Source organism: Charadrius vociferus, unplaced genomic scaffold, assembly GCF_000708025.1.
Source record: "Charadrius vociferus isolate BGI_N301 unplaced genomic scaffold, ASM70802v2 scaffold16, whole genome shotgun sequence".
NCBI lineage: Eukaryota > Metazoa > Chordata > Aves > Charadriiformes > Charadriidae > Charadrius > Charadrius vociferus.
Genome location: NW_009649167.1, coordinates 2,086,683 through 2,112,121, shown reverse-complemented (window position 1 = coordinate 2,112,121; position 25,439 = coordinate 2,086,683). Strand labels below are relative to the sequence as shown.

At 38.8% G+C, this 25,439-nt stretch overlaps 1 protein-coding gene across 5 annotated transcripts in view; it reads left to right on the top strand.

Annotated features, from left to right (window-relative positions):
• Nucleotides 1–25,439, top strand: part of DCLK1 (doublecortin-like kinase 1) — a 250,830-nt gene that overhangs the window by 114,819 nt on the left and 110,572 nt on the right. For all 5 annotated transcript variants that reach the window (XM_009888394.1, XM_009888395.1, XM_009888399.1 and 2 more), the window contains exon 3: nt 13,119–13,218. In XM_009888394.1, coding sequence (XP_009886696.1) covers nt 13,119–13,218 — 100 coding nt within the window. The remainder of the gene's footprint in view (nt 1–13,118; nt 13,219–25,439) is intronic.

The following is a 25,439-nucleotide window of genomic DNA, read 5'->3' as shown; positions in this document are numbered from 1 at the left end:
TGCAAAAATAAGCAGACCTCTAGAAAAATACATAGCGGACTGTAGTGAAAAATGAATCAAGTACTTCTGCCCTAAGAGTTAATTCAAGGACTCCTACTTGCCTTATAGCATGCGTTTGATGGATCTCAATTGAAAATGGAAATAACAGTATTGCACGCTTTCAGGTAAAATGATGAGAGCACCTTAGGTTGAAAAATCGTATTGAATTCAAGGAGAAATTACAGTCACGAGGCACTGATTTGCAGGTGCTTGGAAAAAACGGATTTTGAGAAAAATTAATCGTGCACCTTATTTTTGAGATTTATGAATAAAATCCAAATTTGCAAGATTTGGGCGAAAATACATTAAAACTACTTCAGAAATAGTAGACCCACTAATTGCCTTATGTGGAAATGGATCGATGTAATGCGTTTATTAAACACAGGGAGCATGACTGAGTACAATGTTAAATTTCAGCTAGCACTAGAAGCTTACCCAGAAAAATATTTTTAGCTGTACTTTAAAAAGACATTTCCTTCTTATCTCCAAACCTGTAGTTAGCAATTCCCAGAAATTGGCACCTTACTGCATTTTTCTTTTGAGTGAATTCATTTCACCTAGCTGATCTCTGCCCCCTCATTTACCTGCTCTAAGCAACTAAAAGGATAGGATTAAATCATTAGCTAAAATTTGTCATGAAATGTGAACAATGACAATTCATGATTGATAGTTCTTGCTTATTTTAGAAATTTTACACACAGACATGAGAATCTAGTCCAGTGCTCTACTGTTGATTGCAAACATAACAAAGCTGTGGAATTAAATTTTTTAATAAATCTGGCATGATATTCTAAAAAGCAATATTATCCCAACCAATAAAAAAAATTAACATTTTCACTTGTAACGTGATTGATGATCGAAAAGCCGCTCGGGTTTTCTAATATGTGGCCTTCAATTTGTAGATATTTTGTTTATAAGAGGTTTTCTCATACAAAGGCCTTCTTCAGCCAATAAGCTCTTAAGGGTCACTCCTTTTTGAAGAACACACTGACAAGTGCTTAAGATAGCTTAAGACACTGCTCTGAAACCAGCAGGTTTTGTTCAAGTCCACCTGCAGGTGTACAATGATTTGAATGGCAAATAAGTAAAAGTAAACATCATCTTGACATGGAGGATATTAGCCATAACAGTGTACGTGGATGAACAAGCTTTCTTAGAATTCTGCACTCATTAGATCATGAGCAAAATACTCTGTGCTTAATTTTTCTGTTCCTGTGTATTTAATGGGTAGAATTCAGTAATGATCATGAAATAAAAAGCTCACAAGGACATGGTACTGCATTTATCTTTTGCAGCAAAGGACAGCTTGTATAGCTGCACAAATTGTTTCCCTTGTACATACACATTCTGAAATTCAGACACTTTTCAAAAGAAGTCCACAAAGTTGGAAGAGAGAGAATCGAGTTTTTTCTGGTAATAACTTGTAATATGTTCCATTTTTATTCACCTAGTCTTTGAAACTATCTTAGTACTTCTGACACTCAAGCACACAAATTAAAACACATTTTCTTTTGCTTAGTGATCACAAATTACAGTAAAATTAATTTCCTGGTTCTTAAGATTATGTGAGTACACTATTTACTCCTAAAATAGTTACTATGTGTTTGCAGAAAAATACAGGAGGGCTGCTGGAGTCCGCACTTTGTGTGTCTGACCACTAAACGGTAGTGTTGCATTGCAGCTGAAACAGGAAAAGATATGAATATGGCAGAGGAAAAAAAAAATTAATCCAGCTGTAGTTGGATTCTGCCATCAAAGTCTCAACTGTTTTTCCATTGGCCTATTAATTATATCTTCTGCTGTTAAATCAGCTGTATTCTGTTTGGTTGTACTGAAAAAACATCGTCTGTTTAACGATAATTTATTTTAAATATGTGAGGAGGTTTTTTCCTCTCTGTCCCTTTACCAGCTTTGTTCTGCTGTTTGAATTGTCCATCACAGCATGCTGATCTGTTGTGCAATTGCCGTGGGATTAAGGGGAGAGTATTTTGTGGTGACTATAAGGATTCAGTTTCCTTTGACGCAAAAGGTGACTGTAGTTGATGTGGCCAAGTGATTCATTATTTAGGAGAAATGTTTAGCTGATGTATGTGTTTGACTTTTATGACCAAGATTGTCTGGGCTCTGGGGCTGCAAAGTTATCTCCCTTTAATTGGGGTGTAGGAATATGCACTGTGTATTTGACAGGGGAAAAAAATGCTTGGGGATGCACTTGTGACAGATGGACATCCCGCTTCTTCATCCAGCTGGACTTGTGAACTTTAAGGTTCACTTTCCTGTTTCTTTGCCAAAAACATTGCTTAGAAATTGCCGCAGTCCTTGATTTGCTCATAAGTATGCCTTCCTGCTTACTTGCCTGAATAATCTATCCAGTAATTCAGCTTTATCTTTTGTATCATTAATAAAAAATACAAAATATTTAAATTTAATTAATGTAGTTATTCAAATATAATGATTAATAATAATAATAATAATAATGCAATTGTTATTGGATAACACCTGTAGTGTTGGCTTTCCCTGGATGTGGGAGTAGTTCTGATTTGTGTTGCAGCATACAGATACGTGGCCAGCTGATGCTTCCAGGTGTTACTGAGCAGCGCTGCTGGGGAAAGAGAGCATCAGTACAAATACAAGAAGCAATAATAATACCTGATCCCGCTTTCGGTGTCACCCTGTGGCAGACAGTAGAGGACATACAGCTGCTTTTGCCTTGCTTTATGCTCTAGCAGCTTCTTGTCTGCCAAGAAAATGCTATGGGCCACCTGTTGGACCACAAAACAATAGGATACAGCTCTCATTCAGAATGTGGAGCAAATTTCTATCTTTTTGTTGGGTCTGCGGCAGGGGGGGGTTGGATAAAGCATCATGTGTCTTGTTGTACTCAAGTCATTGCTTGGTTGTTACTGTTTGAGATTTGCTAGGCACTTTGCAGTGGTTTAAGGAGTAGCCAATGCCACAAGGTACTTCCAGCCAAAACATAGGATATACCTGGGTGGAAATGCAAATTCTCATTTTTTAGGAAATGCCAAACAATAAAACTTTTGAAGCCCCGAAAGAAGCACAACTAAGATTTACTATTTAGAATTTTTAAACTATTTTTAGTTTTGCGCTGTTGCTTTGGAGTTGACTAAATTTTGGCACTTGGAGTATGAGTATCTGCGCTGTTCTTTAGTTTTAGTTCTGCGCTGTTGCTTTGGAGTTGACTAAGTTTTGGCACTTTGAGTATGAGTATCCATATAAAGAAGTACCAGTGTGATGTTCTTATTGTGATGCTCTCCTTCATCGGCTCATCTCATGTAATCCTGTTTAGATAGCAAAATCTCTGCAGCACACAACCCTGGATTCTGACTAAATAATGGCATCTGTCAATAAGCTGGGGAAGTGCAGTGCCCAAAAAGAAAGATGAGTCAATTTGTGGATAACTCAAGATCTCTGTTGAGTTCATATTGGCAACCAAATAAACACCAAATATAAAGATAAACGATAAAATATGATGAAAAATTATTGCTTGCTTTGTAAACTGTAGAGATCCAGGTTTCCTCAATCTATGTTGTGTATGATAGTCACTCTCAAAACAGATACAGAAATAAAAGAGGCTCTGAGGAAACTCTCAGCAGAGTCGTCTTTTTCTGTAGATACCATGAACCTGCAATGCACTCCAGTTTTACAAGGGCAAAAGCTCATGCTTGCAACCAAGATGATTGAGGGATTGGAGCATCTCCCTTATGAGGAAAGGCTGAGAGAGCTGGGACTCTTTAGCCTGGAGAAGAGAAGGCTGAGGGGAGACCTTATTACTACTTACAAATATCTAAAGGGTGGGTTGAAGGAGGATGGAGCCACACTCTTTTCGGTGGTTCCCAGTGACAGGACGAGGGGCAATGGGCACAAGTTGGAACATAGGAAGTTCCGTTCCAACACACGGAAAAAATTCTTTAAAGTTAGGGTGACAGAGCACTGGCACAGGCTGCCCAGGGAGGTTGTGGAGTCCCCTTCTCTGGAGATTTTCAAAACCCGCCTGGATGCAGTCCTGAGTAATGTGCTCTGGGCAATCCTGCTTTAGCAGGGGAGGTGGACTAGATGATCTCTAGAGGTCCCTTCCAACTCTGAAAATTCTGTGATTCTGTGTGATTCTGTGATTCATTGGTCTTCAACCATTAGAGTCAGATGAAGCTAGTAAAGGTGTTTGTTCACCTCACATCTCATAACAGCAAGATCTGAAATACTCCTCTGAAATGCCTACTTTTAGTTGCTTTGGCTGGACTGGAATGCTACAAGGCGGGAGCTGGATAGTTAAAGAGGTATAAAGAGTTAAGTTTCAATAATAGTAGCAAAGTATTTGAGACCCCTTTTATATAGGGAGTTAAGGAGCAAAGTAGCATCCTAAATTTAGGATGTAAAGAAAAAGAGGAGCACACTAAGATTGTGGACTTGGGAAGCCAGTAGAGTTTTACAGCTTGTATAGTAGGCTCTGAAGTTGGAAATACAGAAGGTCTAGAGTTTCCTGATGACTGTAATCAAGGACATTGTAGAGAATAAGAGGAAGGAGCCCAAGACTAAGACTCTCCAAAAATCAAAGAGTGGTTTGACACTGCAAAGAAATGCATTGATTGCAGTCTTTGCAAGTAGGAGAATAACTAAGTATGGTATCATGAAAACCAGAAGGGAGATTTCCACAGAAATTATGTGGCGCTGATAAATTGGAGTTAAATTGAGAATAAGGACAAAGCATTTCAGAAAGAGGGTGGTGTTGAACTTGCAAATACTATCCTTAGTGGAATGATGGAGAGATTGTAAAAAGCCACAGCTTAATGCCTGTGGTGCAATTTAGAGGGTGCTGAAGAGGAGGATGTGGGAGGAGGATTACGTTGTATTGCCAGAGTGCTATAGCCATGGAATAGCAGGTATGGAAAGACCGTGCTCAAAGAATTCATATGCAGGGGAGAAAATGGAGTCTGGTAGAAGAGGAAATGGGAGTTGCCTTGGGCAAGATATAGTCATGGTGTGTGATGTAGAGATGGGTTTAGAAGAGGGAACTGAAGTGAGAGGGCAACGCTAGTGTTTTAAGTTAGAGGTGGCTGCGAGAACAAGCATCAACTCTGGAGACTTTCAGAAGAGGTGCAGGAGGAAAGGAAATTTTAGTACACTGTGGGGTTTGAATTGTGGAGTGAGGGGACAAAAGAAACAATGAGCTGGTCAGAAAACTGAAGGGCACCAAGTTTGTATTTGATGCGAGAGATGAAAAAGTAGGTGAAAGGAGGAGATGCCCACTCTAGGCTTGATGATGCTGTCTGCTTTTTGCCTCTTTCCCATGTGAATGTGTATTATCTTGCTTCACAATAGCTCATCAGCACAATTTTGCATTTGTGCATCTGTCAAAGTAAGGGAACATTCAAGGAGGAGTCTTTTTCGGGTGTTCTCGCTGCTCTTATCCTGTCTGCCATGAAGCAATTTTTGACTGGCGATTGGACTGGCCATGTTAGTGGTTCCCACAGAGAAACCTTTCATGAAACTGAATGTTAGTGCTTCTCAGCATTGCATTCATGTATAAGCCCATGGGTTCCCTGTTGGGAAATATCCCCTGCTCTCCTGAAATTCTGTAATAAGGAAGCTTGTTTACTAAATTAATTTTTATCTAAAAAAGAAATTGTTCAGGTCTCACCTAATATTGCAGGTCCGGGTATAGTGGTTTCAGAGAATTAGAACTGCCAAGTTTCTATTAGCTTTATCTGAACTTTAGAGGACTCATTTGAAAGTTTATAAAAAGATTTGTCACAAATTAAACATGTTACTCAAGAAGGTGGTGATGGCACAATTGCAAAACCTGGGATCTTAATTTAGATTGATTTTCTTTTAAGCGTACCATCATTTAGTGCAACACAGAAGAACAAAAAGGAGGATTAGTATATAAAGCATAGTGCAGAAAGGATTTCTTGTCCTTACAAAAAGCCCTTGCCGACCAAGACAGAAATACGTATTTTAACTGAGGACAACAGATAATTCATTCCTAGTGATTTATTTGCTAAATTTTATCTGGATAGAGATCATAAAGGCCAAGTTGTGTATAGCACAAAGTGGATGTTGATGAATACATGGATCGTAGAAGTAGACTGATACTACATCTTCAACAATTAAATTAATAGAGCAACCTCTGTACTGGTGACAGAGGGAACAAAATGAAGAGCAGTCAGTCCTGAGCCGGGGCTGAGCAACAGGCGGCTGAGGAGGAAGGTGTGTGTGGGGTGAAGCACGGCTCCCCTGGGCCCGAGGGTGCTGGCTTGCTTTCCATCTGCTCCTGTCAGGCAGCCTGATAGCAAGCTATTTCTGCTGAGTTTGAGTATGAAAATTCGTATGTTTCGAACTATGATGGTGTCTTGTGTTCACCTAAATTGGGGGGACACACATACTGTTTCAGAGGCATTAATCTGCAACGTGGCCTCACAAACCAGTTGGTAAAGACAGCATTGCCGTGTAGCTTCAGCCAGTTTCAACCCCAACAGTAGCATCTCCTCTTCATTTACAGAAACCCCTACGGTAACATCTCCTCTTCATTTACAGAGGGCACTCTTGTAATGAGAATCTCATGATAAAATGCTCTTCTTCACTGAAAAGCTCTCACAGCTTGACGATGCAGTTGTCACCATGGAGATTTCACTCCAACAGAAAAGAATGAATTCAGTGCTGTTCAACTTTGGGAATGTGTAGCAGATACCTCCCAATGCCTTCAGCTAAGCCACCACCTGAGGAGAGAACTTGGATCAGAAGCTGAGAGAGGAAGTACATATATGCTGATGATAAATGATATTTTTTGTAGATGACTGGTTGTCAAGAAGTGGCATGTGTGTAACGACAGATAAATGTGAAAGGGCATGAATAAAAGCCTCAGAGCCTGAGCCAACAGGAAAGGAAATAGACTTGCCTTAAACTTGAAGGAAATACTCAAATGTGATGCTCTGTGAATTCCTGTTGATATCTAATTCCTTTCCCTCCGAAAGGATATTTCTTGCTATTATCCCATAGTCCACACAGAATGGGGCTGGCTGAGGTTCCTCAAAAAAAAAAAAAAAAAAAATAAAAGGCAAATTTGTATAGAAACAACAAGTATTTTTCTTTCCCTTTTCTGGAAGTCTTATTGATATCTTTGGATTTCTCATTTCACAGCAATGACCTAAAGAGCAATTACACCAGTATGGAATGGTTAATTTTTGATTTTCCTGAAGTCACAAAATCCTTCTGAATGAGTAACAATCGGTGGTTTTACTGGTCTTTCTGCTAAGGGAAGCTCTACACAGTAAGATATATATTACAAAGCTGAACAAAGCATTGGGAAAGCTGGTATGGGAAGCAGCCCTATATTGGCTGGGAGATAAATGTAGTAATGTGGAAGGTCTCTTCTGCTCTTGTAATTCTGATAGGATTATGAAATTAAACAAGACTATATTAATACCTATAAAAACAACTTGTGTGGATCTATAGGCTCTCAAGAAAATCCATAGCTGTCACAAGACTTCTTACTGACTGCCAGTGGTAGATGGCAGTGAAATCAGTTTAGGAGCTATTCTGAGATGTTTCTCCATGAAGCAATAGACAAAGAGAAATGCGTAAAATAAGTACTGCACGGGTGGTGGTTAGTAGAAAATAGAGTTTGGTTAAGGAGGAAGGTAGGGGGAAGACATCAATAAAGGTCAAAGTATACCTTGAAACAAGGAGGGGCTTTGTTTCATTGGAAAAATTGGTCAGAGGGGAAAAGAAAAAAGGAGAAAAATAGTAGAACAGAGGTATAGTGAGCTCCTTCGACATATGAAGAGCTAAAGAGACCTGCGTAGGAATTAAACATTGAGGGTGAGTGAACCAAAAGTATCAGGAAAATGAAAAACAGCTCTGTAATAAAACTCATAAAATTTGACACAAAATTAATGAGCCAGAGTCCTAAAATCATGAGTCATTTAAGCACTGAGGTATTTCCAAGGATAAAGTGGTTTTTTTTAATGTCTTTTTCACCATCAGCGAAATTATAATCAAACTCAACCTGAGATTGTTTCAGGTTCAAAAAGGTTACTTTAAAATAGTACTAAAACAGTTTTAAAACTACCCAGCTCTCTGGCTATGGAATGAGGTCTGGAAGGCACTTGCCACTGCCTCTGTCTGCCCCCTCCATTGGGCTGCTCTTTCCACACCAGCCTCGATAACCCCTCTGTCGCCCTCCGTGTGTGCTCCTGCCTTGCAGCCCGTGTCTCCTCCTTCCTTTATGCCTCATGTTTTCCATTTGCCATCACTCATTTCTCTCTTTCTTTTCAAAAAAATCCTATGGCCACTTATCATTTGAGTTCTCTTTCTGCATCTTTTTTGGTTTACCACCTCATTTCTTTGTCTTCACTTCACGTTTCTTTCCAGCTCTCCAACAGCCGTAGTGCCTGAGGGCACCCCAGCTTGAGGTATTCTCATTGCTCATCCAAAATAGCTTTCAGCTTTGAGTCTAATTAAGTTGTTGTTGTTAAAAGAAGATAAACAAACAACACCTCCCTCCTCCTTTTCTGTCCAAGAACCCAACGTTATGAAAATTGTAACAAAAACACGAGAGTTTTTAATCCTGGTGGTGTACTGTGCCGGTCCTGTGAGCTATTCCTGAATGCAGAGGAAAATTTGAGTTTCTGATTCTTTTTTATTTAAAAATTTTACAGTAGGTATTAACTTGATATGTGGTCAACTTTAAAACAATAGGAAAGTATATGATTTGCTGTGTCTGACATATACGAAGAATGTTGTTCTGGGTGGGGTTTTTTTGTGTGTTTGTTTTAAAACATGAATTCAAAAAGGTTCCTGACTCTACTATAGTCAGAACACAGCAGTTACAAAAGGTGGTTTCATCTGTAGCATGTGTTTCATGCTTTTAGAGAAAGGATTGATTCAGTCCCTCTCTCCATCCCTCTCTCCTTTCTCCCCTCCTTCTTCTCCCTCTCCTTCTCTTCCCCTCTGCCTTTCCCTCTCTTTCCCCTCCGTTTCCCCTTCCCTCTGTGCCTCCTTCACACCACTACTGACTGTTCTTTCTCACTTGTGGTGGGAGAATGAAACTAGGTAATGGGTCTACAAGTTGCTATTCTTACTCTTGGGTCATCTGTACTCCAAAACACGAAGCAAAATTTCTTGCATCTTTTGTAGATATAAGAAAGAAGGTCTCTGTAACCAAGCTACCAACTTCAAAGAGGTGAATATTAAGAGCTTAAATGTTTCTGGGCCAGTCAAAGGAAAACAAAAGGCTCTACAATAGTTAGGAAATTTCTCATTGGTTCCAGGTACTCTCCTGTTTAAAAAAAGAACGAAAAGTGAAGGTAATTTTTAAGGTGCCTGTAGTATCTGTGCTATGGGGCAAAGCCAGTCCTGATCTGGGGCTGGAGGCCAAGTTTGCTGCCCTGCTCCCTGTTCTTCTGGGGCAGTTAAGCTGATCCGCTTTGTGCTCCCCCAGCGGCTGTCGGGGCCTGACCCGGCTGGGTCTCCGTGTCCCCTCTGGGCTTCTAGAGGAAACACTGTACCAATGTCTGAGTTATGTAATAACCTGGGGTTCTTCCTAGGCAGGCCACCTGCGTTTCCCACCGGAAGGGCACGTGGGATTCTTAAGTTGTTGATTAAGACAAAGATTTGAGGGGGATCCAGGCTTCAGCATGTACAGCTTGCTCAGGTGAGTTTAGGCAGGACAAATTCTTCTGCCTCTTCTCTGTTTTGCATCGGGTATGTGCAGGTCAGCTAGTCTTTTTTTACGTGTCTTGCATATTGCCCGAATCCTCGACTAGTGATTGACTTTCTTTGCTGGTGCTTGTTGTCTATCTTGCCACCGAGGCAAAGGGTTGTAATTCCTGAGACTCCCTGGCCTCTGGTAATGTTACTGTTGTTTATTCATTCCCCTACAGAGTGTAAGAGAGACGCCATTAACTGTAAATATCACCTCTTTGCCAGTATATTTAGCACCAGGTGTGTGGTAGAAAAGATTCCTTTTTTCAGAATTTCTTTTTACTTAAGGTGTACATTTAACTGCTCCTGCATAGACTTTGTTTTCCCCATCGTGAGAAACATCCTGGTAGAATATAGAAGTTAAAAACATATTTATGAAAAAGATGATGATGATGGATTGAAAACAACAACAATGTTTGGGGAGGCTTTGTAATTCACCTTTTTAAAAACGGACTAATTTTAAAACTGTTCACATGTAACAAAGCACACTGGTCTCTTAAGCACTGGCACAGTCCAATATGGGTGATACAAATCCTTGATCTTCTACACCATAACTTTTGAGGAGCTGTGTTCTCCAGAAGTGAAATTGGGTAATAAAAAGCAGGTCCTGTTGCTTAGCTGATGACTGAGTGTGAATAGAAAGTGTTTGCAGATTTCTCTCCAAAAAAGCCTGGAAGAGGGTGCTGTATATTTGTTAGATTCCTTCTGAAAAGGCCCTTCAGTGTCAGCTCTGAGGAGCGTGAGCTGGGGAGCAGAGCGGGCCAGGGATGCTGAGACTGAAAGGGTGGAGAAAGCAGACAGTGAAGGACATCTCAAGGCTTCCAATAAATAGTATAAAAAGATACTGGAATCCTAAAGACATATTATTGCAGAGGGGGATGGGTTTAGAGGGAGCTTACACTCTTGCTATGAGCTTTCTAGGAGCTAGAATTATATTTCCCAAATTAATAAAATCTCAGGAGGGATGAAAAACTGTAAGTGTATGTAGTTTTACATACAAAGTAGGAAACTGAGAGCATGAAGAAAAGAGGCAAACATAAGATGACTCTAAATTATAAGTGTAAAGTTTAACAAAAAACAAGGCTGTCTTAGTACAAATTATTTTTCTATTGTGCTGATTTTACTTTCTTTCTTATTTGCAAACAAATTGTAATGATTGAAGCTGAGATGCTTTAAATATCGGCATAGTTGAGCCTGGTTAGGTGTTGTGACCTCCATTTTAATGTCTTGTTTAGGCTTGAATGCAACCCCGTTAACTGGGCAGAGCCCAGCATTTTTGAGTTGTATTAAATCCATACAATTTTTTTGATTCAAATATGAATTTGATTTTCATTCGTGCTTGTTGTCATAATAGCTCAACTTTGTGCCGAGGGTCGCTTATTATTTGTTGAGTTCTAATGCTCTGCTTAGTATAAACACAAATGTAAAGGTTATCACTCCCCAGAGTGTGGCAAACTTGGGAGGCAAACAGGAAATCGCAGGATTTTTAATGTCATTCGGCAAATGGGTAGTTTTGTGCGTGCTGTGGGAGAGGTGGCAATTTCAGAGGAACTTGACTGAAGGGAAGAGATGTTTGAAGCTTGGTGGGAGTATGGGGTGGGAAGATAGGCAGGATATGTCTTGTGGACAAAAAAAATAGCTGGGAAGTAAATGAGTTTATATAAAGGTTGCTGAGGCTGATACACTATTAGAACATAAACTGAGTAGGAACATGGTAAAAAGCTCCATCAAATATTTACATTTTTGATGTTGGTGTTCAGGTACTGTGCGATGTTAAGATGACAGTGGTGACAGGAACAGAGTTGTGGTGGACCTGAATTTAAAATTATGTGTATTGCTTAAGGAAAGGGTAATTTGATGAGCACCTTTGTTTCTTTTTGGCTATTTATTTCATCTAGTTCTTCTTCTCTCGATTTCCTCTTTTTTCATTTGCTACTCTTCTACTTTTAAAATAGTTTCAATGACAAATCTTACTCTGCAAGCAAGTCACGACATGTACCACTATTTTTCTTCCTTAAGATTTTTTTCTAGCATAGAGGCTTGTAACTGTTGTAGATGCCAAAGCCTTCGGGCATGTTTCCAGGAAGCATGATATGAATTTTATAACCCCTAGACAGCAGTCACTGCAGGTTGGGGGGATGTTGCTTTTTATGCCAAAATCTGGCAAAGTCTGTCTAATCTCATTAGCTAATTCTTTCACTTGTGTTTTTGTAGGCTTTAAGTGCTGCCTTTTCCCCTCCCGTTTTTTATGAAGAGGGTGGTCTGGTTCAGCTGGACTGTTCTCAACTATTTTGTCAATTTTTAGAAATCCTTTATGTGTTACTTTCCTGTCTGTACATTGTTGACTTGAAACTCTATTTGTGAAATTATGCCGTTCAAACACAAGTGCACTATTTATTTACAAAACTTTATATAAAAAACAAGCAAACATAACCTTTTAAAATCTTCTTGTAAATGAAGGAACAGAGGAACAGAGGAACAGAGGAAAGCAGGAACAGATCTTATAATATTGTTTACCACGTGTCTTTGGTTTTTTAAGGTAGCCTGATACCTAATTTGTTTTTAAAATCTGTTAAAACTGGATCAGTAAGTCTGAAGTCAGGTTTTTGGAAAGTTACTGATTTTTCTTTAAGAAAATTAGTAAAAATAGTCATATAACCAGAATATTAAACTGTTAAGTAGTGCTTTGTGAACTAAAAGCTGTTGTAAGGAAATCTCATGTATGGACATAAAACTGCACCAATGTAATCCTTACTATTCATATTTGGGACTAGAAAAGGATTATTCTTTTACGCAGTACTAGAAGAATCGTTCCCAGCTCACCTGGTTGTTCAGCTTGGTGCCTTCAAAGAGATTTCACATAGAGTCTGCTGGTGAAGATGAAGGGTGTGTGATGGAGACTCAGTTCACCCATATGAGTTTCATTCCCAGTACAGGAGATTTTGATGGAATAACTACATTTAATTCTGCTTTCAAAGCTGTAACCTCGTTTCATGCCAGTCAAATGATAGAAATGTGGTCTCAAAAGCAAATTAATTATCCACTAACTACTGAATGGTACCTTGTGCGTAAACAAAAGGCATTTACCTCATACCCCATTGATGCATCATGTAATAAATGTGACAGTTATGGCTTTTTGTCTTATCTCTCTCTTCCTGCAGTGTCCATAAAAGTGTTTCTCACTTGTAACAGATGGTCAGAGCACAGCTTTGAAATTTATCTGGAGTTGAAGCCCTGTTGATTCCATTAAAAGTGAAGAGTTTTCATGCAGATGGAGACAAGGAGGGATTTATTGTTCTTACAATTCTGATGATGAGGTATTTCATACAATGCCTTCCTTTCCTTTTTGCTTGCAGGTGATGTGCCTTCAGGATTTCTTTGGCGATGATGACATTTTTATTGCATGTGGACCAGAAAAGTTCCGTTACCAAGATGATTTCTTGCTGGATGAAAGTGGTAAGAAGATGTATTTTAAAAATACTTACAACCAGAGTTGAGAGCAGATTTCCATATCATGCTAATTAAGCCAAAACTGTATCACCTAAATTGATTTCAGAAAGTAGATAAATATTTTTGTTCTTTAACTTCTGAAGGTAACTGACAGCAACATTAAAGCTGCCAAAGGAGAAATATCTGCCCGTGCAGCATAAAATTTTCCTTCAGCCTGAATTTCATATGCCGTAGGAAATAGTAATGCCTTTGGTTGAACTAGTTTTCAAGGTCTCTCTTTTGTCTTTATTTTCTCTTTGAATTTATTCTACTTCTTTATCACAATCTTTCAACCTCACGGCTCTTACAACTGAGATTTAGATAATACTTCACAGGTAGTATGATAAAGGAAGATAGATACAGTTCTCTATGGAAGATAAATATAATCAGCAAATGCAAACAAAATCATCTGAGAAAAGTCAGGGAGTTCTCTGTTTTCCAAGACTGACTAATATAATAATGTAATCAATATACTTAATACTCTAAGGAAAATAAATGTTTGATTTGCAAATACCTTTATTGTTACAAAGAATATTCCTAACTTAGGAACTATAGCAGTAAAGAGAAAAAAAAAACTATAAGCTTTGTGTGTTGGGGGGGGGAAGAGTTACCACTTAAATTGAGTTTGGTTTTGTGTAGGGCAAGACCCAGCAAAGGTTTTATTACTCCTGTACTCTCTCTCAGTCCAGGGTATGTGTGCATCAATTCCTCTCATCTTTTTTTGAAATATCGGTCAGAAAATAATTTTTTACAGTAGTAGCTACTTCATAGTCATCATGTGTGTGCTTGTTTAACTTCACCACCTTATAACTGGTTTTGATGCAAGTATACGTTCAAAATGAAAGATGGTGCAATTGTATTTCCTCGACTAACCTGTGGAACTGGAAGGCTGCTTGGTTTGCTTGGATCCAGACAAATCCTCCATTAGCTTGCGCTGGAGCAGAAGAAGCCAGTTTGCGCAGATCTTAAGATGTGAGCTGAAGGATGAGTCTGAAAAGGGAGGTTTATTTGCTGCTGGGCAATGCAATGACATTTGGTATCAGGCACAGGCAGAAGCAAGCACACATTCTGCCTTCCTCTAGAGAACCTTATAATATGGAAATAAAAATCAAATACTGCACCAGATTTGCTCTTTGCAATAAGGAAATTGCTGTTGTTGCCTCTAAGGTGAGATGTACTAACCATGAAAAAGTAACTTTAGCCATCTTAAGGACAAGAATTAGAAAGGTAAGGGGGACATATCTGGGCAGCAGGGGACTTTCCCAGCTGTTAATCTGGCCAGCATGGCTGTCATTGCCTTTAATGAGAGAAGAGCCAGGTATTTGAGTGCATAGTCTGGATTCACTTGTGTCTCTTCTCTGAAAGATGACCCTGGCGGCTGCGTAGTGTCTCCTCACAGTGAATCCTGCAGCAGTTTTTCCAGAGCTGACTCAGGGAGAAGTGCTGACAACAGATTTTTCTAAATCCATAGCTTTTTTTTTTGGACGTCTCAAGTCAAAGTACAGACATAACCTGACTCTGTTTAGTCTTTATTTACCTGACATATCAGCATCTCTTTGAGTAAGCGCTATCTTTCTCTGGAACATTGATGCTTAAAACCATATGATGCTGAAAAAAAAAAAAAAAAAGCTTAAAATCTAGGTTGAAAATGCACCTTTAGCAATTTGTTGTGGTGTTTGCTTTTCTACTAGGTAAAGATTCAGTGAACATTGACTGTTTTGACTACAGGAGTGAAGAAAGAGCAGAAAATCCGGCTCCAGCCTATGTCTCTAATTCCTTTGCAAAGTGTATATCTCTCTATTTTTGAGGAAGTTTGGTATCAGAAAACTTGCTTAGGTTGCTTGCCATTAATAGGTGATGTACCAACTGATATGGATCTAGTCAGCCTTCTCTGAGGTAGGAGCAAGATTTGGAGAGAGAATTAAAAAATAACTGAGCTTTTAGTTTGTTTTGCTTGGCAAATAAAGTTTGTGTGATCACACTGTGTGTCTGTGTGTTCCTCATAGTTAATCTAAGAACATTACAATTATTAGTAAGTTCTGTCCAACTGTGCAAGGCTTGGAAAGCCTTTCTCTGCTTCCCTGAAAAGCAGCTTGAAGCAACACTCTGCTAGTTTCTGTCACTACATCCCTCCAGTGTTTCCCAGTTTCAGCCAGATGATGAGAATAACAGTTAAGGTGCTGCAGCTTGAGGAATAAAGAAAAGTAAATTGAAGGTGGGAAAGAAAAGTAGAGAGAATAAATACTTAATCAGGGCTCTGGGTTTTGGGGAATTACTTATCAGGGAGGAAGAACGTCCTTGTTCTGTGTTCTGAGTTCAGAGCTCCTAATACTAGAGGCAAGTGAGAGACAAAGTTTCCGGGGCTGGAAGACCTGTACTGGGATTCATTTTAGCTAACACTAGGTATCAAGAGAGTAGGTACTTGCAATTGCACCAGTTCCAGTAGGTTTCTTTCCCAGTAAGTAAAACTTAGACCTATTGACAGATGGTAGATACTTGGTTGACTCAGTTGAAGGTGGATGTTTAGAACAGTTCATGTGATTTATGCTCCAGAAGAGTCTGGATATTTTGGTAAAGGAATCTACATGCCTAATTTAACTGTTCTTATCTACATTGTATTTCTCTAAAGTTGGTGAAAAAACTTTTAGGATGAGATTAATGCCACCCCACCAGAAAGGAAAAGTCTAAAGACTCATCAGTGTGAATTATTTCTAGTAATTTTTCTTTATCCTGCTCCCATGGCTTGCTCCCAGCACAGGAATACACCTTCTAAAAGCCATAGAATCAGAAATTTAGAAAAAACAGTCTAGAAGTCCCTGTCTAAGTGTGGGATTAACATTCCCCTTTTCATTTCTGACATACTTGTCTAACATGTCCCTTTAACGCCTCTTATGAGGAGGAATCGGTAACGTCCCGAGTTGTTCTGTGCCCAGTGGTGAACTCTCCTGACTGTTTTTCAACTATCTTACCCCAGATTCCCTTGCTGTAAATGAAGCCCTTTACTACGTTTCTTATCTCCTCTGAACATGGGAAACAGATTATTACTTTTCTTTGAAAAAATCTGTGGACTACCATGAGCCTCATCAATTTTCTCTTCTTTAGGCTGAACGCTTAGTTCAGTCTTTCTTTATTCTGACTTCAGGCTCAAACCTGTCCTCGTTTTCTCTTCTTTAGGCTGAACGCTTAGGCTGAAAGGTTCAGCCTTTCTTTATTTTGACTTCAGGCTCAAACCTGTCCTCTAAGGAGGGTGTGTGTTCCTTGTTTGTATCATCTCCCTTCTCTGTTTTATGTCTTTCAGGAAGAGGCATTGCATATCCCCTTGGCAATCAGTTAAGAAAAGTCAGTTAATTAGGGATCCATCAAAGAGAAATACAAGCAGTCGGCACTATACATTGCAGTTTCTTCTCTCTTCCTTGATGTACAGATGGTTTTCATATTAAACACACTGTTTATCCCATGAAATACAGAATCAATAGGCACCACCCCCATCATAATCCTTAGCAATCATCTCCATATCTGACCTAACTGATAGATAAGATGGCCACACACACTTCCATAAGGAGAACTGCAGATGGGACATGAAGATGCATGGGAACGCCCATAAAATTAAGAAGTAAATAGTCCTTGTTTGTCAAGCGTCGGTGGCGATGCTGTTTTCATAGAAAGTTTTTGTGGGAAATGTAAGCACAAAACCGTTATATTAATGAAGCACACATTACATCAGACAGCTTGTAAGAAGAAAAATTCCTCAGCGTAGAATATGGCAGTGGCCGCTTCAGGCATTGTTAGCTTGCAGTTCTGGACGCTTTCCCAGAAATCCCAGGTTTTCTTTAACTGATGGTGGTTCAGTTTTCAAAGAAGAGAATAAGTCAGAGGATGGTTTTCTATAGCCCTCAGCTGCTTGTTGGCAGAGATTAGGGTTTAAGGGCCATGCTCACAAAAATATTTGCAATCAGCTATTATTTAGGCACCTAAATAGGATTTGGCAATGTAAATAACTCATGGGATTGGCCCTAAATGAGAACATCTCCTTGGCTTATATGGATATTTCTTTCTTAGCACTGTAAAATACGAGAGTTTTTGAGGCTGGCGGTATCAGACTTAAATTTTTTAAAATTCTGTTATTTTTTGTCTTTAGTTAATGTTGGCTGAGTGCTTTGGAAGCTTAAGAGTTGCACAATCTTAAGTGTGACAGTCTCCATCACATACTGGGACACATCGTGTAAAAAAGCTGCAATCTTGTTTTTGACCAAATCCAGTGTCTGCCTCGAAGCAGAGTGTAACCACCATAGAATGTCTGGATGTGAAAACAACTGCAGATAGCTTGTCAAGAGCACATATTGCTGTTATGGAAACAATGATGAGAATGATTCTCTTCTAGGGGAAAATTAAGACTGGAATCTTTGAAACCTAATTTCACTTTGACTTTGCTGGCCTATGTTAGACCTCAGCTCAGCATCTCTGTGCCAGCAGTGTTACTGCTTCATCTTGCCAGCAGCAGACAACTTGCCAGGAAAATCTGAGTCCTGCGGCGTCCGCACACGTGCGTGTGCACATGGAGGCATGCACACGCATCTGATTCAGTAACTGCGGTTAAGGTCAGGAGTATCACGTTTATCCCTGTTAATAACTGTCAGGTTTCTGTAACCTCAATTACTGTGTCCTTCCTAAAAGAGGGAGGAAGGGGAAATCAGTTATAGTCCTCGTCTACCCTGATTTATAGGGCAGAGACTGATGTGTTAAGCAGCTTTTGGCTGGACTTAGGAGTGGAGAGCATGCTGGCTGACTTACTCTGCCCTCGTCAAAAACTCGTGCTTTGGCAATGGGAAAGTGATGGTGGGTTCTGGGGACTTTGAGATATAACTTTGCTTTCAGCAGAGGCATAAATATAAAGTGTTCCAGTGCAGTGTGATATTTTCAAATGTCAACAACTGCTGGGCCTTGGAGACAGATATTCTGTGTACGAGGCAGAAACAAACGAAGGCAGGAGGGACCAGTCCTCTGGCTGTGTGTACCATTTAGGCTAATGGTTCAGAAAGGGCAGAAGGAAAGAAGCTGTTTTCCCGTGGATTTGCATCCAGTACCCCCTTTATTTTCTTACTCCGAGACCTCCAGTTTCTTCTCCACCCTCTCATCCTGCCTTAGACACTTACACAGTATGCTTAGCTCCCTCCCGCTTGGCACGCCGCTGCTTGTCCTCATTCCCTTCCTCCCAGTAAGGACTTTAACGGTGTCCCTCTTTTATCCAGCAGCGTGACAGTTTCACAACTTTCCATAAACTGATGGGAATACCCCGTCCCTGAGACCACCTGCATCCAGCGGCGCTGGAAGTCCCACGCTCCCTCGGTGCGCCCCAGGCTCAGCTCTGGCTGCGTGGAAGTACTTGGCCGTGTGGTAGCGTGCGAGTGACTCACTTGTTTCTGTTTTGTTAAACTCTTAAAAGGAGAATGCTGATCTGCAGTTAAATACTAAGAACAGGCTGTTAGCATGATCATCAGGTGGCTGTTAATGTAATATCATGTGGCGTTCGTTAAATAAAATCTGTAGTAACGCTTGAGTCCAATGAGCTGTTCACATGAAAAATGCATTCACAGAACTTCAGTTTTTTTTTCTGCGCAAGATTTCTCTTTTAATATTTGGCTTTTTCATAGATATGTTCTTGATTACATAAGCCCATTTCTTTATCTGTTGTCTGCAAGCTATTTGCTTTGAATATTCTCTACTCTGTCTCACAGGCCTACTTATTTGAGACATTGCTTCTCACCTTTCTGCCTAAGCACCTCTAGCAGTGAGTTTGGTCACCTAAATCATAAATCTTTGCTCCCTCCGGCTGGCAGATTTATAGACATGAATAAGTACATTAGAGCTTTCAAGAAGATTACATACGTACTTTCCAGTCCAGATTTATACTGTAGTCCCTCTCTCTTCTTTCCCTTTCCCCACCTCCTCACCATGCATGCATGTATACTTGCATAGTTATCACTTTTCATCAATATTGCTATGAAAAAGTTGCCTCTCTGTATAACCAGGAAAAATCGTGATCACTTAAAACTTATAAAACAGTCTCTCATTGAAACTAGCCAAACAGTAAAGCTGCAGGTGATGCTAATTCACTCTGCTCATTGAACCAAATGTTCTTCAATATGTTTTCTGCAGTATTTGCTTTCTCTGATGTCTGTTAAAAATAACATGAATGAAACGCCATCCAATAAATTGGAACTGGTGGAAATTCCCACTTCATTTGCATAAGGAGTTTTGAGTGTGCATATTCCTTCAATATTTTTCCACAGTAAAGTTGATTTTGGATATAGAAATGCTAAAAACTTTGGGTCCAAAAATATCAAGCATTTCTCAATAATATGTGCATATTAATTAAATTGCATTTTTATTTGGAATTTATAATATAACATTTCAGTTCTTTTAAATAAAAGAAAAGTTATTAAACAACATACGTATTATTATCTTAACGTACAGGAGGTTTTACTCATAACAGGTAGCATTAATATGTAGTTAAAAACAGAGTAGACCGAATGTGTTTATTGTTTTTTATATAGTTTGATATTTTTGGTATTTCATTTCATTTTTGCGTTGTAATTTCTTGAACTGAATCTTGCCAGGGGAATGTTTAGATTAATCAGATTGGCTCAGGAGAAAAGATTTTTCTTACAACACATTTTAAGCTAGTTTCCCAAACTATGAACATGAGTTGTATATCCAAGTGCAAAGAGTGCAATTCCAATTTTGATGACCAGTTTTATGAACAAACTTTCAGGTCTGGCGAAGTAACACTGAAATTTGGTAGACATAACAGGGTAGATGTTGGCACTTGGGTCCTTAATTTGACTCTCTCGTACCTCTTCTTTCATGAAGTTGCTGTATTTTACAGCCTTTGATCCTATTTAACAGTTTGTATAATACTCCATTCTACACCACAGGTTGAGTTTTGAGCTTGTATGTTCAGTTTGTATCCTCAGAAGATGGTAGCTTCCAAAATATCAGCTTCCTTTGACTGCTTTTTAGGAGAGATTTTACCTTTTACTTTTCCAGTTCCAGTGTTGATGGAAGCAGCAGATAGCAGCTGCAGATTATAACCCCCTCCACCGAATCCATTAAGTAGTTTGGTGACAAGCATAAAGGAGTTTAACGTCAGAGATGTTGAGAAATTACCTTTCTCATATGTTTCTCTTTGTACTTTTTCTCATCTTAATTAGCTTGGTGAAATGGAGAGTACACTGTTGGTGATCTTGGCAAGTATATTTGTGTTTTTCACAGTTTGCGGATCCTTTCCGATGCTAGAAACTATTGGAATCTGGTCTATTTCTGAAAAGATGTACCCCTGTAGTCCTATTGCAGGAGCTCCTTTGGGTGAGCAACATAGTCCAATTTTCTCCAGTTATTACAAGTTTGTATGAGAAAGCTTCAATAGGAGTAGTTCTTGTAGCGTCGGTGCTTCATTATTCGTTTTGAGAACCTGAACGAACTGTGCTGTCTGCTAAACAGGATGTGTCCTGGAGACCTGCCTGTTTGTTGGGAAGTACAGTTGTATCAGAGAGATTTTGTATTGAGATTAGACTTTACTCATCATCAATAAAATTGGACTGACTTGTTAAATTGACCATTGTAATATTCTACTTTTCATACTAGATACTGACCCTATACCTGGAGTTTTGGCATATCTTGAGTAAGTGTGTGCACACTTTTTTAATGCCAGAGCTGTCCACAGATTCTCTTCTACTGGCAAAATCTTTGGAAAAGAGTATAATTATTCAAAATCCAGAGTTCATTAGCTTTTAGAAAGCAGAAACTTTCTGAAGGCATATGAGGAAAATGTATTCATCCTTAATATTCATTAAAGGCCTCTTTTAAAAAAATCTTATCAAACACAAAGCGCAGTACAGCAGCTGAGAGAAAATAAAAAACAACCTGGATAATATTTCAAAGTGGTAAATTCAGAAGCTGAGTACATCAGCGGTAGGAGTTCATATTTATATACTCATTCATATTTAGTGAGATGCTGTGTATACAGACACAAATATATCGAGTGTAAAGGGTTTTACCATCCTGCAAATATATCCAGTAGAAGACCTCTGTAAAAGGACCGTGTTGGTCTGCACCGCAACGTGGATTGTTCACAATATATGCTGCAGTAGCGGCTCAGCGCTGGTATTTTCAAAATGCAACCTACAGAAATTTCCTATTGAAAAACTCAAACCTGTTACCTGACGGTTCAGGTTGCTTCAGTGAACAGTCACCTTCGAATAAACTTTTTTCATAGCACAGCTCCCTGCAGGAGGACTGCCTGCTAATATTATGCATAGAGTAATCTAAGGCTGAGTAATCATTAGGAAGCCTCATGTTGCCATGGAATTGAGCACCCGTAGGTGGTAGGTCATGGAGCTCTGATTTGGATTCTTTTATTCTTCAGTCAAAGCTTTTTTTTAATTTTGTTCCAGAGGAATTGTAACACTTGGGTTTTTTTTTCATTTGGAAGAAAATCTTCTAGGGACTTTAAAATTATTGAAGTAAGAGGGGAGCTAACCCAAGATATCATTCTTTTAACTGAAGGAATTGGGTCAAGGAGAGTTTTTGGAAGATTGCTAATTATTCCTAATAGAGTGTAGGGTGGTTAGAAGACAAAGAAAATTAAATTGCTTGTTTTTTCCTGTTACTCTGGAATAGGAAAGAGGAATTTTTCACAGCTACTTAGAACTGTTAAGATTGTCTAGCAAAAATGGGAAGACAACTTACAGAGTGAGGCTGTTTCTGATGAAGACACCATGTTTAGGCAGAAAAAAATCCTGCAGGGGATCACATTTAATGAAGCTTTATAAAAATTATTTCTGTCTTTAACTTTACATTCTCTTTCTGTTTTGCAAGCACATATTAATGTCTACAGGATAGGTGACAAGAAAATGGAATAGACTGATTTTTTGCATGGCAGTTGCTGTACTGCAGGTCTGGAAGACAGGATATATTGTTTTATGCTTAAGAAAAATAAATTTGAGATCCATGGGGAATACACACCAGGAAGCCTAATTTGCATCAAATACATTTCTTGAAATTGTCATTAAAAATAGAATTCTTAAATTCATATGTAAACGTTTAGTAATAAGAACAAACCTACATAAGTAAAAGAGGATTGGTTTTTTAGAAAGCACTTTGGGGAGGACCGTACTCCTGAGATTCTGATGGGAGTCTACTGGGATCACAACTCAGTCTGGATGCAGACAGACAGCTATATAGTTTTTACCAGCGGGAGAAATACTAACATATTATAAGAAGCTTTAAACTTCCTAGATGCAGATTAGAGACAAAATGCTGCTAATACTAACTGGGAACATTTATTTAGATTTACTGTTGTTAATAATAATGATATTATAGAAGAGCTGTCTTAGAGAGAGCTTTAGATGTTGTAATAATATGTTGATTTCATTTATGTTGAAAAGAAGATTAAAGAAAACCAAGCCAGTCCAGCAATTAAGGTTGGTTTGTGGGGTTTTTTTTATGTTAAGAGAGAACACTTTGCAAAATCATAGAATTATAGAATGGTTTGGGTTGGAAGGGACCTTAAAGATCATCTAGTTGCAAAACTACTAGCATCTACTTCCTCTAAACCCGGTTACTCAAAACCCCATCCAAATCAAGAGAATTAGTGAATGAAGTTGGGGAACTTGAACATTGGAGGAGGTTTGGAATTTCAAATAAAAAGCAACCCAAAAGCTCTCTTAGGTTTGCGTCTGTCCAAAATATAATGGTAAGGATGCAAACTCAACTGGCAGAAAATGGAAAGCCTAAAAGGAATTGGTCAGTAAAGAAACCTGTACCAAAACCTAGACATGAAAACGTTCACATAGTCACATTTGCCAAAATTGTGCTGATTTTGACTTTGCAAAAAAAAAATTAAATTAGATAAAGATTTTTGCCAGATGAGGAGATTAAAGCAAACAAACAAACAAACCACCATGAACTGAAGTCATGACACCGTGTAGTAATGACAGATCTACTGTTTCAATACTTTGGCCTCTGTGTTCAGAAAAAATGAAAAATATAGTGGGAGAAAAGCACCCTGTCTAAACAGAATCTTTGGAGAAATGAAAATTCCTGACCCAGAGAAGAACGCAGAAGTTAAGTCAGTAGCAAAATGCATCGTGTTGTGCAAGTAAGACCTGTCACTGTTGAGGAAAAAATAAGTTTGTATACACTATTAAGATAGTAACAGAATTTAATGCTCTGCACCTTCCCATAAAGTAAAAGAAACTGATATTAGTAAAGCTTGTCTGTCGTTTATTTACTGACCTGTTTTCCCTATACTCAATAAAAACAGGCTCTTTGAGTTTTCAGATAGGACATCAGCCTTATACACAACCTCATCTGCAGACTTCAGAACACGCCTCTGAACAATCTCTGAAGTATGCTGTGATATACAGAATGAAAGATGGTTTCATGGGCTATTTCCAGCGTAACATGCATTTTCAATCTGCAATTATTTAAACTTTCTCAGAAGAAAAAAAAAGCAAAAAGTCATTGGGACTTTACACACCTCAGTAAGTGTTGTGGTGTTAGCAGATGTTCTTAGTAAAGCCACATTTTCCAGATATCCCGCTGTTAGCCTATTGCCAGAATGACTCAGCCTGTTTACTTTAGTTTTATCTAAATAATTACAGCAAAATTTAATTGCCTGAACCAGATAGCATTCAAGGAGAACCCATTAATATTAGAGGCAAAAGCTGCCTAGGGATTTTTAAATTAGAGACAGTCCTGGAGTCCTTGATATTTTTTAACTTAGGAAGCTAATTTCTGTATTTTCCGTTGATAGGTAAAGCAGTGTTGCGGTAAGACCAGTGCAGCTGAAGGCAGCGGTACTATTGTGGACATAGAAGAGGGAAAAGTGTGGGTGGGCTGGCAACTGTGGGTGCCTAAAGATGGCAGGCGGGTTTTGTTGGCCACATTGCAGCACAGCTCAATGTGCGAGGCACATGTGTCCAGGTGTGGATGTTGATCTAATGTCGGCATAGAAAAGTGGTTTGCTTTAATAAGAATGCTGTACTTAATTGCTTGGTGCATGAGGATTTTGTCTGTAAAAATATACTGTTGAGGAGCTCTGTGTGGTAGTAAGTTTGTCTGAATCTTCAGTTTTGCCTTTTTTCCTGTATCCATTTGTAGACTCCTCAGGCTCTGGTTGATTTGGTATTTCTCGGATGTTGTGGCTCAATATTTTTTCTTGTGTGTATGAAAATTTGGTAAAAACATTCAAAATCATTAATATTTGACACTGTAGGCATTATTTTTATTAAGGGCATGCCAAGTAATGTTATTATTTTAAATAGCCATTAGAATACCAGGTGGTTTTATTTCTTCAGACAACTTATTTTTATGGTTTTCTTCTTTAAAAATTACTGCCTACTAACTTTCAATACTCTTATTACAGGCAGATTTGAGGCACTAACTAGAAAAAAAAAAAAGCAGTCTCTAATATTCTGAATTCCTTGAGGTCTGTTAAATAACTTCATTTGCTGCAAGAGAGCCAGTGTGTGCCTGTTTAACTTCCTTTAAATCCAAACCTACTGCAGTGGACACTTACATAACAGCTTGTGTTTAAATGGAACAAAAATATGGTTGTTATAATTCCTTAGCTTTTTTTTTTCAACAATGTTTTGAAAGTTTCATCTCCTTTTCCTACCCATTACAAGCAATCTACACCTACTTACATGTTCCTGCCAACCAAAACCAAATTCAGACCGGTTACACTGGTCTGAATTTGGAATAATCGCATTCTTTAGGGAAGTATGTGATTGGTGAAATGGACTAGATTTGGATACAGCTTTTCATAGTGAAGACAGGGGAACGATGTGAAAAGAGCCTATAGCTATTTTTTTTTCCCCCACTGTGATATAACACTCTTCTAAATGTATGGATGGATGATCTTTGGTAAAGGACAAGATGGAAAACCTGCAAGAAACGCAAAATAAACATGCCGGTAGTTTCATAGTAACTATTGTAGGTACATAGCAAGGTAGCACAGACTAGCCAATGACAGGGTTCCAAGATACCTGATATTCTTGTCATGGGCGAGTCTATAATTAACCTAAAACCCTACACATTGCTAGAGCTATACTGGGTACCAAAACCAATGACTTCCTGCTGGGCTAAAATAGTCAGCTTCTTACTGGCACTGGTCCACGTTTTCC